General features: G+C 34.8%; 1 protein-coding gene across 3 annotated transcripts in view; it reads left to right on the plus strand.

Moving 5' to 3' along the window:
* Positions 1–10450, plus strand: part of SPRED1 (sprouty related EVH1 domain containing 1) — a 114881-nt gene extending 104431 nt beyond the window's left edge. For 2 of the 3 annotated variants that reach the window (XM_017530904.2, XM_017530906.2), the window contains exons 5-6: positions 3644–3745; positions 4558–7603. In XM_017530904.2, the coding sequence (XP_017386393.1) occupies positions 3644–3745; positions 4558–5208 (753 nt within the window). In that variant the 3' untranslated portion in view covers positions 5209–7603. Of the gene's footprint in view, positions 1–3643; positions 3746–4557 lie in introns of all 3 variants that reach the window. The other variant, XM_017530903.1, reaches the window with a different exon arrangement.
* Positions 10451–12408: the final 1958 nt, after the last annotated feature.

Genomic DNA, 12408 nt, shown 5'->3' on the forward strand with positions numbered 1-12408 from the left:
CCCCAATAAAATTCCAGTTCATCTCCATAAAGGTAATTGGTAACTGTACCACAATTTCAGTGGGATTAAGAGGTATGCATGACTGGAGAGGAAACAAAGGCGATGTTTGCTAGCCACTTCTCTAGAAGCTTGACTGCAAAAGGCTTCCTTAACAAATAGATGGGGTTAGAAGGATGCAGGTTCAAGAAATGAATATGGTCATAAGATGAAGAAAGTGCAGAAGTTAAAAGACTCAGGACAGAGAAAAAAATTAATAGAGCAAAGGCAATTAATAGAGCAAAGGCAAAAGACAGGAGAATTGCATGAGAAGAGGTAGAATTACTTCATTTTCCAAGGTGGAAGTGAAGTTTAGGTGGCGCTACAGATTTATTAGAGAGAGAGTTAATGAAATTCAAACTTGATTAATTCAGCATTGTGGGCCCTGCTGTTCTTTTCCCAAAGTCTTAAAAGTGGGTAGAAAAAGAAGAAAAAAAAAAACTTCTGTATCATCTAGGAGCTTTGCATCCAGCAAGTCTCATGCCATAGCAAATACAGTGGGAATTATTCAAGGTAGACACAAATTGTAAAAGGCTCCAGGTCAGTCCCCCAGGCTTCCTGTAGCTTTAGTTTTCACTGATCATTATTATTAATCTTTATTATAGCTGGTGCCTACAACATGCTAGATACTATTTTAAGTGCTTTACTTATATACTCATTTTAATCCTCACAACAAACTGACAAACTACCTAATTTTAGTGATTAAAAATTATCTGTAGTTTATATATGTTGTCCAAACTTATTATGAAATTTTATTAAAAAAATAAGATATTTGTACAAGAAGGAAAATTGCAAGCCAGTTTTACTTTGAGCAAAATAATTGTAAGAATAAAGGCTGAAAGCAATCTGCATACTCTCACTAGAGACTTTGGGATATTAAAATGAACCCACCAGGAGTCATATTTGCTTGTAAACTTGCAGGCATCCTATGAGAAATTTGAATCTGGAGCTACTCAGTTTAACAATTTTAAATACAAAATATTTTCCCACATCTTGAGTAGTGGGCAGAAAAACTCATCTCAACGTAGGAGAGAGTGGAAGTATGCATATCCTAAATTAAGTCACTGTTTCATACAGTTGAGCAGGGAAAGGAAACCCGGTGAATGTAACACAGGAAAGTTATATTATACCAATATTCCTCATCCCAGACCCTGGGAATTTATTTGGCCTACCTTCTTTGGCTGAAAGAACTATAAATTTAAAGGTGTTCTTTTGATTGATGAGGAAAAAGAACTGAACTCTTCTCCCAGAATAGTAATGGTGGTCATGATGGGGTGGTTGAGGAATGTAGTCATCAGGTAGAAAGTATAAAAAGTACTAAATACTACAGAGAGAGAAGTGAAACAACATTTGGCAGACAGCTGTTAGCTTTGGGATTATGACATGGCCAATAGAGCCCATTCTGTTTGGGTCTGAATTCCCGCTTCTTTACTTACTAGCTGTGTGGCCTTGTGCAAGTTACTTAAGTTCTTTGTGCCTTAGTATCCTCGTCTGTGAATTGGAATAATAACAGTATCTACCCCCTAGAGTTTGCTGATGTTATATTCGGCGACCTTCTCAGTTTAATAGAAATTAGAATGGAATGGTTTTTCTCTTTTAAAGCAGCACTAGACTATAGCTATACATATAGTAAAGAAATATTGTAGAAGTTTCTTAATAGGAACAAAACACAGTTCCATTCAGCACAGTGCTCTTAAAATGGTGTACCAGTTGTCCATTTGTATGTGACCCAGAAGACCTCACAGGATGAATTTTCCATAGTAGAGTCTGGCCCTTAGCTCGCAGACCAGACACTTTATTTTCTTAGGATACTAGGACTAAAGTCATCTTCAGAGATTCAAATTGAGTTTAAGAAAATGGTATGTAAAAATTATAACACAATTTGATTTCAGCCATCATGAGGGCTGTTGTTACTAGTAGTAGCTTGATTAATATATTCTTTACCAAAAATAGGTCTTTATGAGATCATCACTGAAGCTTGGTGAGTGTAAATGCTCAACAAAATAATTATGTCCTTTGAATGTTTAATTCCATTGAACTGGGGTAAGTTGATGAATCCTTTTCTACGACAGAGGAACAACCTTGCCAAAAGGACAAGACAGTTGCCTTGGCTGAACTATAAAGAGTCTAAGGTAGCAAGTTAGCAGTTTTATGAATGCTGCTTAGAAGACATGGCTGCTGGGTCAGAGACAAAGGGCTTTATTATTCACAGTACAGTAGTAGCATGAGCTTCATGTTTGTGTTGGTTTTTGTTGCTCTTCCAAATCTCATGGGAATGATGCTCAGAAATACTTTGAAAACTCAGGGGGTTTGCATCCCAGCATTGGAATCCTGAACTTAAGAAAGCCAAGTCTTTTATAATGACTTTTAATGCAGTTGAATAGCCTGCCTGAATTGCTGAGGAAGGAGATACTATCTTTGTTATACCAGACACCAAACAAGCCTGTCTCCAAAGAGGAAACACTATGTCTTTAAAGTGTTTCACTCTATGGACATCCTTGAAAAGATAATCCAAAACAAAAGACAGGTAGTGCATATGCTCACTAGATATGGAGAGATGGGACCCATAAAGAATTGTCAGCTAATGCTAGCTTAAGTTTTTCCCTTAGTAATGCTTAAATAGGCATTGCCAGTGTTTGTGTTTGACTCATTTTTTAATGCTTTGAAGACCTAGTAAATCCTTTGAGGCCAGGCTTGGTTGCTCACACTTGTGATCACAGCACTTTGGGAGGTTGAGGTAGGAGGATCACTTGAGTCTAGGCATTTGAGACCACCTGGGAAGGAGGATCACTTGAGTCTAGGCATTTGAGACCACCTGGGAAACATAGCAAGACCCCATTTCTACAAAATATGTATATATATTTAAATTAGCTGGGTCTGGTGGTATTCACCTATAGTCTCAGCTACTCAGGAGTCTAAAGCAGGAGGATTGCTTGAGCCAGGGAGATCAAGGTGGCAGTGAGCCATGCACGCAATTGCACTCAACCTGGGTGATGGAGTAAAACCTTGTCTCAAAAAAAAAAAAAAAAAAAATCCTTTGGATGGATAGATATATTATTTTCAAAGTCTTATAGGCCTGGAAGCCATTACAGCTCTTTAGCTCATTTTCTCTTTCATGCTCCTGGGGTTCATTTCACTTGTAGACAAATATGCAACATATATCAAAAATTTATGACATGTTTAATACATAGAAAAGAATGTGTATTCACTGAATACTTGAGAAAGCACCAAACAAAAAAGGAACACCCCCAGTCTATCCCTTTGCCTTCATCCTAGAGGTAACCATTACCTGGAATGATATTTGTCCAACATTCTCATCCACTTTATGGATTTGCTACATTTTGTTTATCCATTCATTAGTTAATGGATATTTGTGTTGTTTGTACTTTTTTGACCATTTATTACTTGTTAATGTTTAAATATATAAGAAGAGACCTAGTGTTTTGTTTTTGTTTTATGGTGGGGAATCATTCTATATTTATTCTCAAAAGCATTTTTGAAAAACTTTACTGCTAATAGGTTATGAGGCTTTGGAACATACACTGTACATAGTTTAATTAAAAGTAAGATTATTATGTCATTTAAGTAGAAATTGTTTGTATTTTAGATAACATTTGGTCAGCCAGGCCTGGACATTCAGAGCAGAAGTATGGAATATGTACAGCGGCAAATACCCAAGGAGTGTGGAAGTCTAAAGTCCCAAAATAGGGTAAATAATGTTAATTTATCTTCTGATATGGCATTTAAGTAAATAGTATATAGGTGAAGTTTTACAGTCTAATTCTTTATATAGTTGAATTGTACTAAAATTTTTTTCATTATATAAATTTGCTATATATGTACTTATAAATGCTGTTAGTTAAAAACTCTCCAAACTTCTCATTTGAGTCTGAAGTATTGCCACAACTGCGTTTGTCACCAGATGGGACCAAAAGGGATTATATATTGTTAATTTAATAAACTGTATCCATCATCCCATCCTTAGCTCAGACCTAGATTTTTTTTAGCCTAAATTCTATGTATCTAGGGAATAGAATTTAGTTAAGGTTTTCCAGAGAAATAGAACATCATGGATGGGTGGGTGGGTAGATGGATGGATGGACAGATGGATAGATAGATGGATGGACAGATAGATAAGAACATTTTAAGGAAATATCTCATGCAGTGGTAGAGGTACAGATCCAAAATCTGCAGATTAGGCTGTCTGGAGACCCAGGAAACTGTTGTCGTCTGAGTCCAGAGGCAGCCAACTGGCAGAGTTTCTTCTTGCTCAGGGGGAGATCAGTCTTAGTTCTGTTAAAGCCTTCAACTGATTGTATGAGTTCCACCTACATCACAGAAGGTACTGTGTTTTGCTCATAGTCCACGAATTGAAATGTTGATCTCATCCCAAAAACATATCATGGAAACATCCGGAATAATATTTGAATGACTATCTGGACACTGTGGCCTGCACCAAGGTGACACATAAAATTAACCTTCATAGCCCTTATTGGAGTTTTTAATCTGTTTCTTTTTTAGGTCCCTTTGAAATCAATCAGACATGTCAGCTTTCAAGAAGAGGATGAGATTGTCAGAATAAACCCTCGGGATATCTTAATACGTCGCTATGCAGACTACAGACATCCTGACATGTGGAAAAATGACTTGGAAAGAGATGATGCTGATTCCAGTATTCACTTTTCTAAACCAGACAGTAAAAAATCAGACTATCTGTACTCTTGTGGGGATGAGACTAAGTTAAGTTCACCCAAAGACTCTGTGGTATTTAAGACGCAGCCTTCCTCATTAAAATTTAAGAAGTCAAAACGAAGAAAAGAGGATGGTGAACGTTCTCGCTGCGTATACTGCCAGGAAAGGTTTAATCATGAAGAAAACGTCAGGGGAAAATGTCAGGATGCTCCAGACCCTATTAAAAGATGCATATATCAAGTTAGTTGCATGCTCTGTGCAGAGAGCATGTTGTATCATTGTATGTCAGACTCGGAGGGAGATTTTTCTGATCCCTGTTCATGTGACACTAGTGACGACAAGTTCTGCTTGCGATGGTTAGCCCTGGTAGCTTTGTCTTTCATTGTACCATGTATGTGCTGCTACGTCCCTTTGAGAATGTGCCATCGCTGTGGTGAGGCATGTGGTTGCTGTGGTGGGAAACATAAAGCTGCTGGATGAAATGATCCAGTGCCAAAATGAGCTTAAAATCTTTGTTTCCAGGAATTAGCTAACTTGGATTTATGGAAGCTTTTGGCAAGCAATATGGAATCTTGCCTGGTATCATTGAGGCCACACGTGGAGGAAGCAGAACTCATCAGTTCTTGGCGTTTCACAAATGCTAGCCATGCCTAACTTTTCCCTTGGGTGCATGGCATGTTTTGTTACAGGTTGTAGAGTATTTGCAGAAGGAAACCATATCTGGTTATTGGCTATAAAAAGTCAGCATAAAATATCCAACTAAAAGGGATTAATTTTTGGCATTTTTTTGTATATTTAGGCATTAGGTGATGGGCTTTTAAAGGTTTGGATTTATTAGAACATGGACTAAAAATAAAATTGCACTAGGGGACAGATGATTTCTATCTAAGAAAAGTTAACACTTGGGAATTACAAGAAGTAAAACAAGTGCAACTAAATCATTTATTAGTTGTTTTTTGAAAGCAGTTTTATGTATAAATAACAAATGTTTATATTTAACTAAATGTAAGGTACGAATTATTACATATTAAACTTTGCCTCCCTTCCTAGTTCTGAAGTAGATATATACATATATATATATATATATCTACTGTCACATTCCATATATTTTGAATATTTAACTCATCTAGTTAATAATGTTTTTATTCCATGTGAATGATTTGATATTTTCATCCTTATTTCTCTTTGGCTACAATTTATATTGAGTTATATCTGTACATTCTGGTAATCTAAAATCCTTAAAAATATTCTAATAGCCTTCAGTGACCAACTTTTTTTTAAAGCACAGATGTAATTGTCTAATGTTCTGATGGGAACGTAACACTTATTTTTATATAAAAAGAGACTGAGTAAACAAACATAGAAAAAAAGTGAAGTTTTTTTAGTTGTTTTGTTTTTTGTGGTATTCAACCAGCAAGTTGTTTTCTTTCAGAGTTTCCTCCTTCAAAAAATTATACTGCATTTACAAATGTTTTACAAGGCAAAAGTTTGACTGGATAGTTAGTGTAAAAGCTTCCTCTTGAGATCTTCATTTATCATTCTGCTAAACCAGAATAGGCTCAGCTTATTTCTAGCTTAATCCTCAGTACTTATTATTTGCGTAACAATGATAACGTTTTATCAGTTACATTTTATTTTTATTTAAACTGGCCAAAAGAAAAATTATTTTATGTTAAAATGTGTGCTAAACTCCCCCAGCAAAGTATTTAATCCAACATTGTAAATGAAGTATCTTGTACATATAAATTAATTTCTTTTACAGAGCATTATATTACTGGATGTTTAATTTAGAAAATAGTTGGATGAATGTTCCAACAAACTTTATAGTACCTTGAGGTCAAATTGTCTGTTTTTTTTTTTTGTTGTTGTTGTTGTTGTTGTTAAGTATTACATTAAAACTCTAACCAAGGAAAGGGTTCTTTAAGAACATTCCCTTAGAGGGATAAAGTTGAGAAGTGTGCCTTTTTTTTAATGGCTTGAAGTTTCAGAGGTGATAAAAATTAAAATCACACTACCATTTGAAGCTCATTTTCTATGCAGGTTTTTAAACATCCTTTATATATCATTCTTTTTATATATCACACTAAACTTGCGTTAGCTTTTTTCTTTAGCCCCAGATCAAACTGAACAATGTATATAACACTATCTGTCTGTAAAATACTTTTTTTTAAGAAAGCATTTATATTTATATGACAGCTTGAACTGACAACATTGTGTATATAGATCATCTTGAAGTATTATTTCACATTGAAAAGAAGAAAAATATATTGATAACTATAGATGTTATGAAGAAGAGGGTATTTCTAGTTTTGTACTAAAAATCAATTGGATGAACTAAATCCGAAACATGACACTGTAGCAGCAGTTTTAAGTCTTATTTTTACTGTTTATATATTTGAATGCTGCTACAATACATGATCTTCATCCCTGAAGTTTTCACCTAAACTTGGTTTCCTAGAATAGACTGTTAACTTTCAAAATTTTTATTGGTGAAATGGAAATACTGGTTTTCCTTGTGAATGAATTTTCATAATTGTAAGTGTTGAGTTGATAATTCAGGTTTGATCAAGGTGTGAATAACTGAAGAAAATAACTTGCTGGCTATATAGGAAAATGCTGTGGAAATGAACTGTGTATATACTTCTGGGAGGAACAAATTTAATCATTTCTTCTGTTAAGCACTAATCAGTATAGTGCAACTCCTGGTTCTGTACTGTATTTTATATGCAACATATATGCTTTAATATTTTAATGTTTGTGCATTAATATTTTCAATTTGTTTAACCACTTTGCTGCTAAGATTTTGCCGTCCCATTCCTGTTTTTTCCTTTACAATTTTAAACAAGTTTCTTCATTAAAAACTATGGTGATGAAATGGTTTTTATTTTACATTGGATCTTTATAGTTAACATACCCAGTTTCTAAATCAGTCTACAAGACTAACTGATGATATAATGTTCTCTGAATCCCTGTATGGAAATTTTCTTTTGAGTAAATTAGAATTCCTTTGTAAAAGCAAATGGGTAGTTTAAATCACTGATTTTTAAACGTGTGTGTAGGCACCTTCAGGAACATTTTCTCATTCTCTGTACAGGTTTGGCGCTGCCAATTGGCTTTTCCTCTCAAATGTTTGTTTTTATCTGATATTATAAGCAGATGGCTCAACACAACTGCTTAAGCAATAGTCTTGAAAATGGAATCATCTAGATAGTATGGCTCATGAACTTGTTTTGTTCAAAATCGATCATTCTTAAATGATATTTCTGGCTTAAAAGGGGACCTCATTTGATTTCTGAAGAAATATGTCATGTGGGGCTTCAGCACCACCTACTGGTTGATTTCCAGGCCAGAGACAAGAGATGGCAATAGGGATCTGATTCGTCACTACTACCTATTTGAGTGGTGACCACCTCCTACCAGGGAAACCAGGAATAAGAACTATCTCGAAGGAATTGTAAAAGGGTTATTTTCCTAATGTGTCTTGTTGGCTTGCTGAAATATTTTAAGCACTTTTTTCTTACATATCCTGTTTTGAAATATTTGTTGATATTTGGGACTGGCAATCAAACAATGGATGTACTGAGACATTTATAGAACCAGTTGCTTTAACTCTCAAAAGCCATTACCAAAATGGTGTTTTTTCTCTCCTTCCGCCAGTCAGGGAGAATTTTTAAAAATAATACTCAAAACACGAGAAAACGTAATCACACCTATATTTTATCGTGACAACTTCAGAGAGTGTGTGTGTATGTTTCTTTTTTTCTTCTTTTTTTTTTTTTTTTTTTTTTGAGACAGAGCTTCACTCTTGTTCTCCAGGCTGGACTACTATGGCATGATTTCGGCTCACTGCAACCTCCGCCTCCCAGGTTCAAGCTGTTCTCCTGCCTCAGCCTCCTGAGTAGCTGGGATTATAGGCAGCCGCCACCACGCCCAGCTAATTTTTTGTATTTTTAGTAGAGATGGGGTTTCACCATGTTGGCCAGGCAAATCTCAAACTCCTAACTTTAGGTGATCCACCCGCCTCATCCTCCCAAAGTGCTGGGATTACAGGCGTGAGCCACTGTACCCAGCTGTGTGTATGTTTCTGAAGTGATGATGGGGTAGGGTTAAAATGTAAAGGGAAAAACTTGAAACTACCTATTTTCATTGGTTATTCAGCAGTGCCTAAAATGAGCTTTTGAAGTAATGCAAATGCACTTTCAATTCATGTGTATAGTGCCATCTGATAACTTGGGTAAGTCTCACTTTATTTTCTTTTTCCTCTCCCCTGCCCCTTTAGTTAAATGGCGCAGAAATGTTTCTTAATATGCATGTAAGTCTCCAAAGTCCAGGAAATGTGCTTTCCTCTAAATGGTCAATGTAAAGAATTTTAAGGATATTTCTTGTGTTGAAATTTACTTTAGATTTTGTGATTACAGTTGAAAATATGTGTTAAATTGGGTTTTTAATTGTAGCCCAAAGGTGCATTAAGCAAGTGTAATATTTTTCCACATAAAACTTAGAAAACTTTACTTACCTGAGAAAGATTCTTTACTAATTATTATGCTTATTCTTGATTTGACTTCCATGATCACATTTCAAGTATTAGAGGAAGCACCAGAAACTGGCATTCTTGTTGCACTAAAAGTGTCTGTAAATCATAATAATAACACCATGAGGTGTTTTTCAGTGAGACAAACATAAAGAATGAATTTCTTTAAAAAAAGAAATGCAACCTGAGGTGATTTATATAAACCAAAAGAAAAAGAAAAGGGCTTTAAGGTATTATGTACTGTTTGCCTAGCAGCCAGGTGGTTATAAAACGTTCATATACTTTGGTACACTGATAAATGTTAGCCATTATTCCTGAAAGCTTCTTAAATTGCCTAAGTTGTTTGGAAATTTTTCAAGAATAATCTAGTTGAAAAATCTTTGTATTAAAAATACACATAGATTTTTTGTGAACATTTCCAGTGTGTAGTGTCATTTGCTTCCTATTCCTGACCTCAAAAGTGCCTCACTTGTATATTATTTCCATTAACAGCTTGACTGCATTCTTTCTAATAAGCAATGAACATCTGTTTAACTCGGTTTTAATGTATCTCTTCAGATATAGTTAACTAGCTTGATAATTTTGACTATATAATGTAAATATGCATATATAAGTTTGTAACCATTTTTGTTACATCATACCCATGTAATTGGACATACCAGATGATTATCATCAGATTTTGTTTTAATGGATTTTTTTCCCTCCTGGAATTACCTGATTAAACCTATCATGAAATATGAAAGGACTTTTTCTTATTCTCCTAGAGCTTATCATTTTAGCACATAAGAGATAATTACTGGAGGAAAAAGTAGTAAAAATGGAAGCTTTAGATAATTTTCTTAGTTCTATTTCTTTAAACGTATACTTTTAAACTGAAAGTTCACATACAGTTCATTTAAATAACATATTTATTCATCCTTAATTGTATTCTGGTTTTTTTAAGCCTCTTACCTAATAATGTTATATTTATTGGTTTGGTAACATGTTGCAGCTAAGCTAATGACTTTAAGTGACAAATGTTTAACCCATGACTACTGATTTTTTTTTTATATTCAAGTCAGTTTCACAGTTTTACTTAACTTGTAATATAAACAAAAAATAATCTAAATGAAAGGTTATTAGGACAGGAATAAAAAAATGTTTATCTCAACACCAGAATAACTTGGATTACTACATTATGGTTGTTTATTTGAAAAATCAAGGAGTAACTGTATCTTTACCATTAATTATGAAATATAGTCTCATGTGCTTATTTACAGGTTTTTCTGAATTTGCTTTACATTCTTCACATCAAGTTAACACCCACAAGTAAGTAGAATAGCTTTTATAACAGGGAAATTGAAACTAGGGTTCCGACTTGGCTGTCAGTATCAGTGTCAATGCACATAGTGCTACTTAAAGAAAAAGACATCAACATCAATGGTATGAAAGCTGTAGTCAATCTCTTTAAAATTAACTGCTCTAAGATTTGCAGCTTTAGTGAAAGCTGAAATGATGGTTCAGAAAATACATTCATAATAAAAGTCTAACAATTACAGTTGAAAAGGTGTTTCTTTTGTCTTTATTTTTGTTAATAATGTATTTCATACATGATCACTTTTAATCCTCAAATAACCTTGTAAGTATTATCTTCCTTAGTTTTCTAAGGAAGAGATTTGGGCTTCAAAGGGTCAAAATACCAGATTACAAAGAGGCACTAGGTCTGAACCAAACTGACTCCAAAGCATAGGCTTTTCTTCCTGATGCAGTTTCGCCTGTTTGAGGAGTTACAGATATACTTTATAAAATAATCGTATTTTATTAAAATGAAATTCTATTATAAGCTGGAGTAATTTTGTTTTATAAAGGAATAATTTTTTAATTTCTACTCCCCCTTGTCCATTTCTGGGCCCCCTGTCTCACTAAGTTGTAATCTGTGATCCACAGTATGGCATGGGAATTTTTTAAATTTCGGAATAATTATGGTAATGCTTCAAGGTACGTCAGTTATGAGCTGATCCAATGGGAAATAGTAAAAACCTGCATAGTTCAGTTTGTGGAATGAATGTTCATTTTGCTCAATTGGTGGTATTTCCCTGAAGGATTCATTTTCACTAAAGCAGCAATACTTCTTGAGGCAGTAGGAAACAGTGCTCTAAAATGAGCCATGTATACGGTACTCTTCCCATCCACCCCCTACCCCCAACCTCCAAATGGTGAGCCATTCATCTGTCAGTTACTCCACAAAGACTGTTTTGGGAACCAAAGTTGCATTTATTGTCAGGACTATTTTTGAGGGGGAAGGGCGGGTGGAGACACAGTATGGCTTTGTGCTGAGGCTGGAGTGCGGTGAGCAATCACAGTACACTGCAAACTTCACCTTCTAGGCTCAAGCAATCTTTCCACCTCAGCCTCCCAAGTAGCTGGGACCACAGTAATTGCCAGCATGCCCAGCTAATTTTTATGTTACCTGTAGAGACACGATGTTGCTGTGTTACCCAAGCTAGTCTCAAACTCCTGGGCAAAGTGCTGAGATTACTGGCATGAGCCACTGCACCCGGCCAGGACTATTTCTTAAACTTGTTTCAGACAGTGAGATTAGTATCCTCTCTTTCCTTAAAATTACTGGTTCTATTAACCTGGAAATAATTTATAATAACAAAGATGCTATGTGCAATTAGGAAGAAAGGAGGACAAAGAGTTCCAGAATATTCAGTATCGAAATGTCAAGACTAAAGAGACCTGTCTTTGATTACTGTCACTGAATTTTGTATTGCCAATTGCAAGGCACCAACTTAAATCTGGGTTTTTTCTTTTTAAAATGTATTTTGATACACCTCCTTGTAGATTTATTTTTCTTGCCAAACATAAACCTCATTTTTTGTGCTCTCCACATTTTCCTGTCCCCTTTTTTTCTATTAATAGAAGTAATGTTTCTTCAACTTTTCCAAATCTATGAGATAATTCATGAAGAAGAAATTTTCATCAGCATATCTTACATTTTCTTTAAAAATTATTGTATTTATCCCAAGAAAGTCCAGCAAGCTTGAATACATGTCTTTTGTTGGTAGGGGAAGCAAATGTTTCATAATCCCTTAAAATTTAAGAGAAAACAAAGTTGTATGAATTCATAAGCTTCTATCTGGTTAATAGTTTTAAAAAAAACAAAG

Source organism: Cebus imitator, unplaced genomic scaffold, assembly GCF_001604975.1.
Source record: "Cebus imitator isolate Cc_AM_T3 unplaced genomic scaffold, Cebus_imitator-1.0 Scaffold70, whole genome shotgun sequence".
In the NCBI taxonomy this organism is placed as follows: domain Eukaryota; kingdom Metazoa; phylum Chordata; class Mammalia; order Primates; family Cebidae; genus Cebus; species Cebus imitator.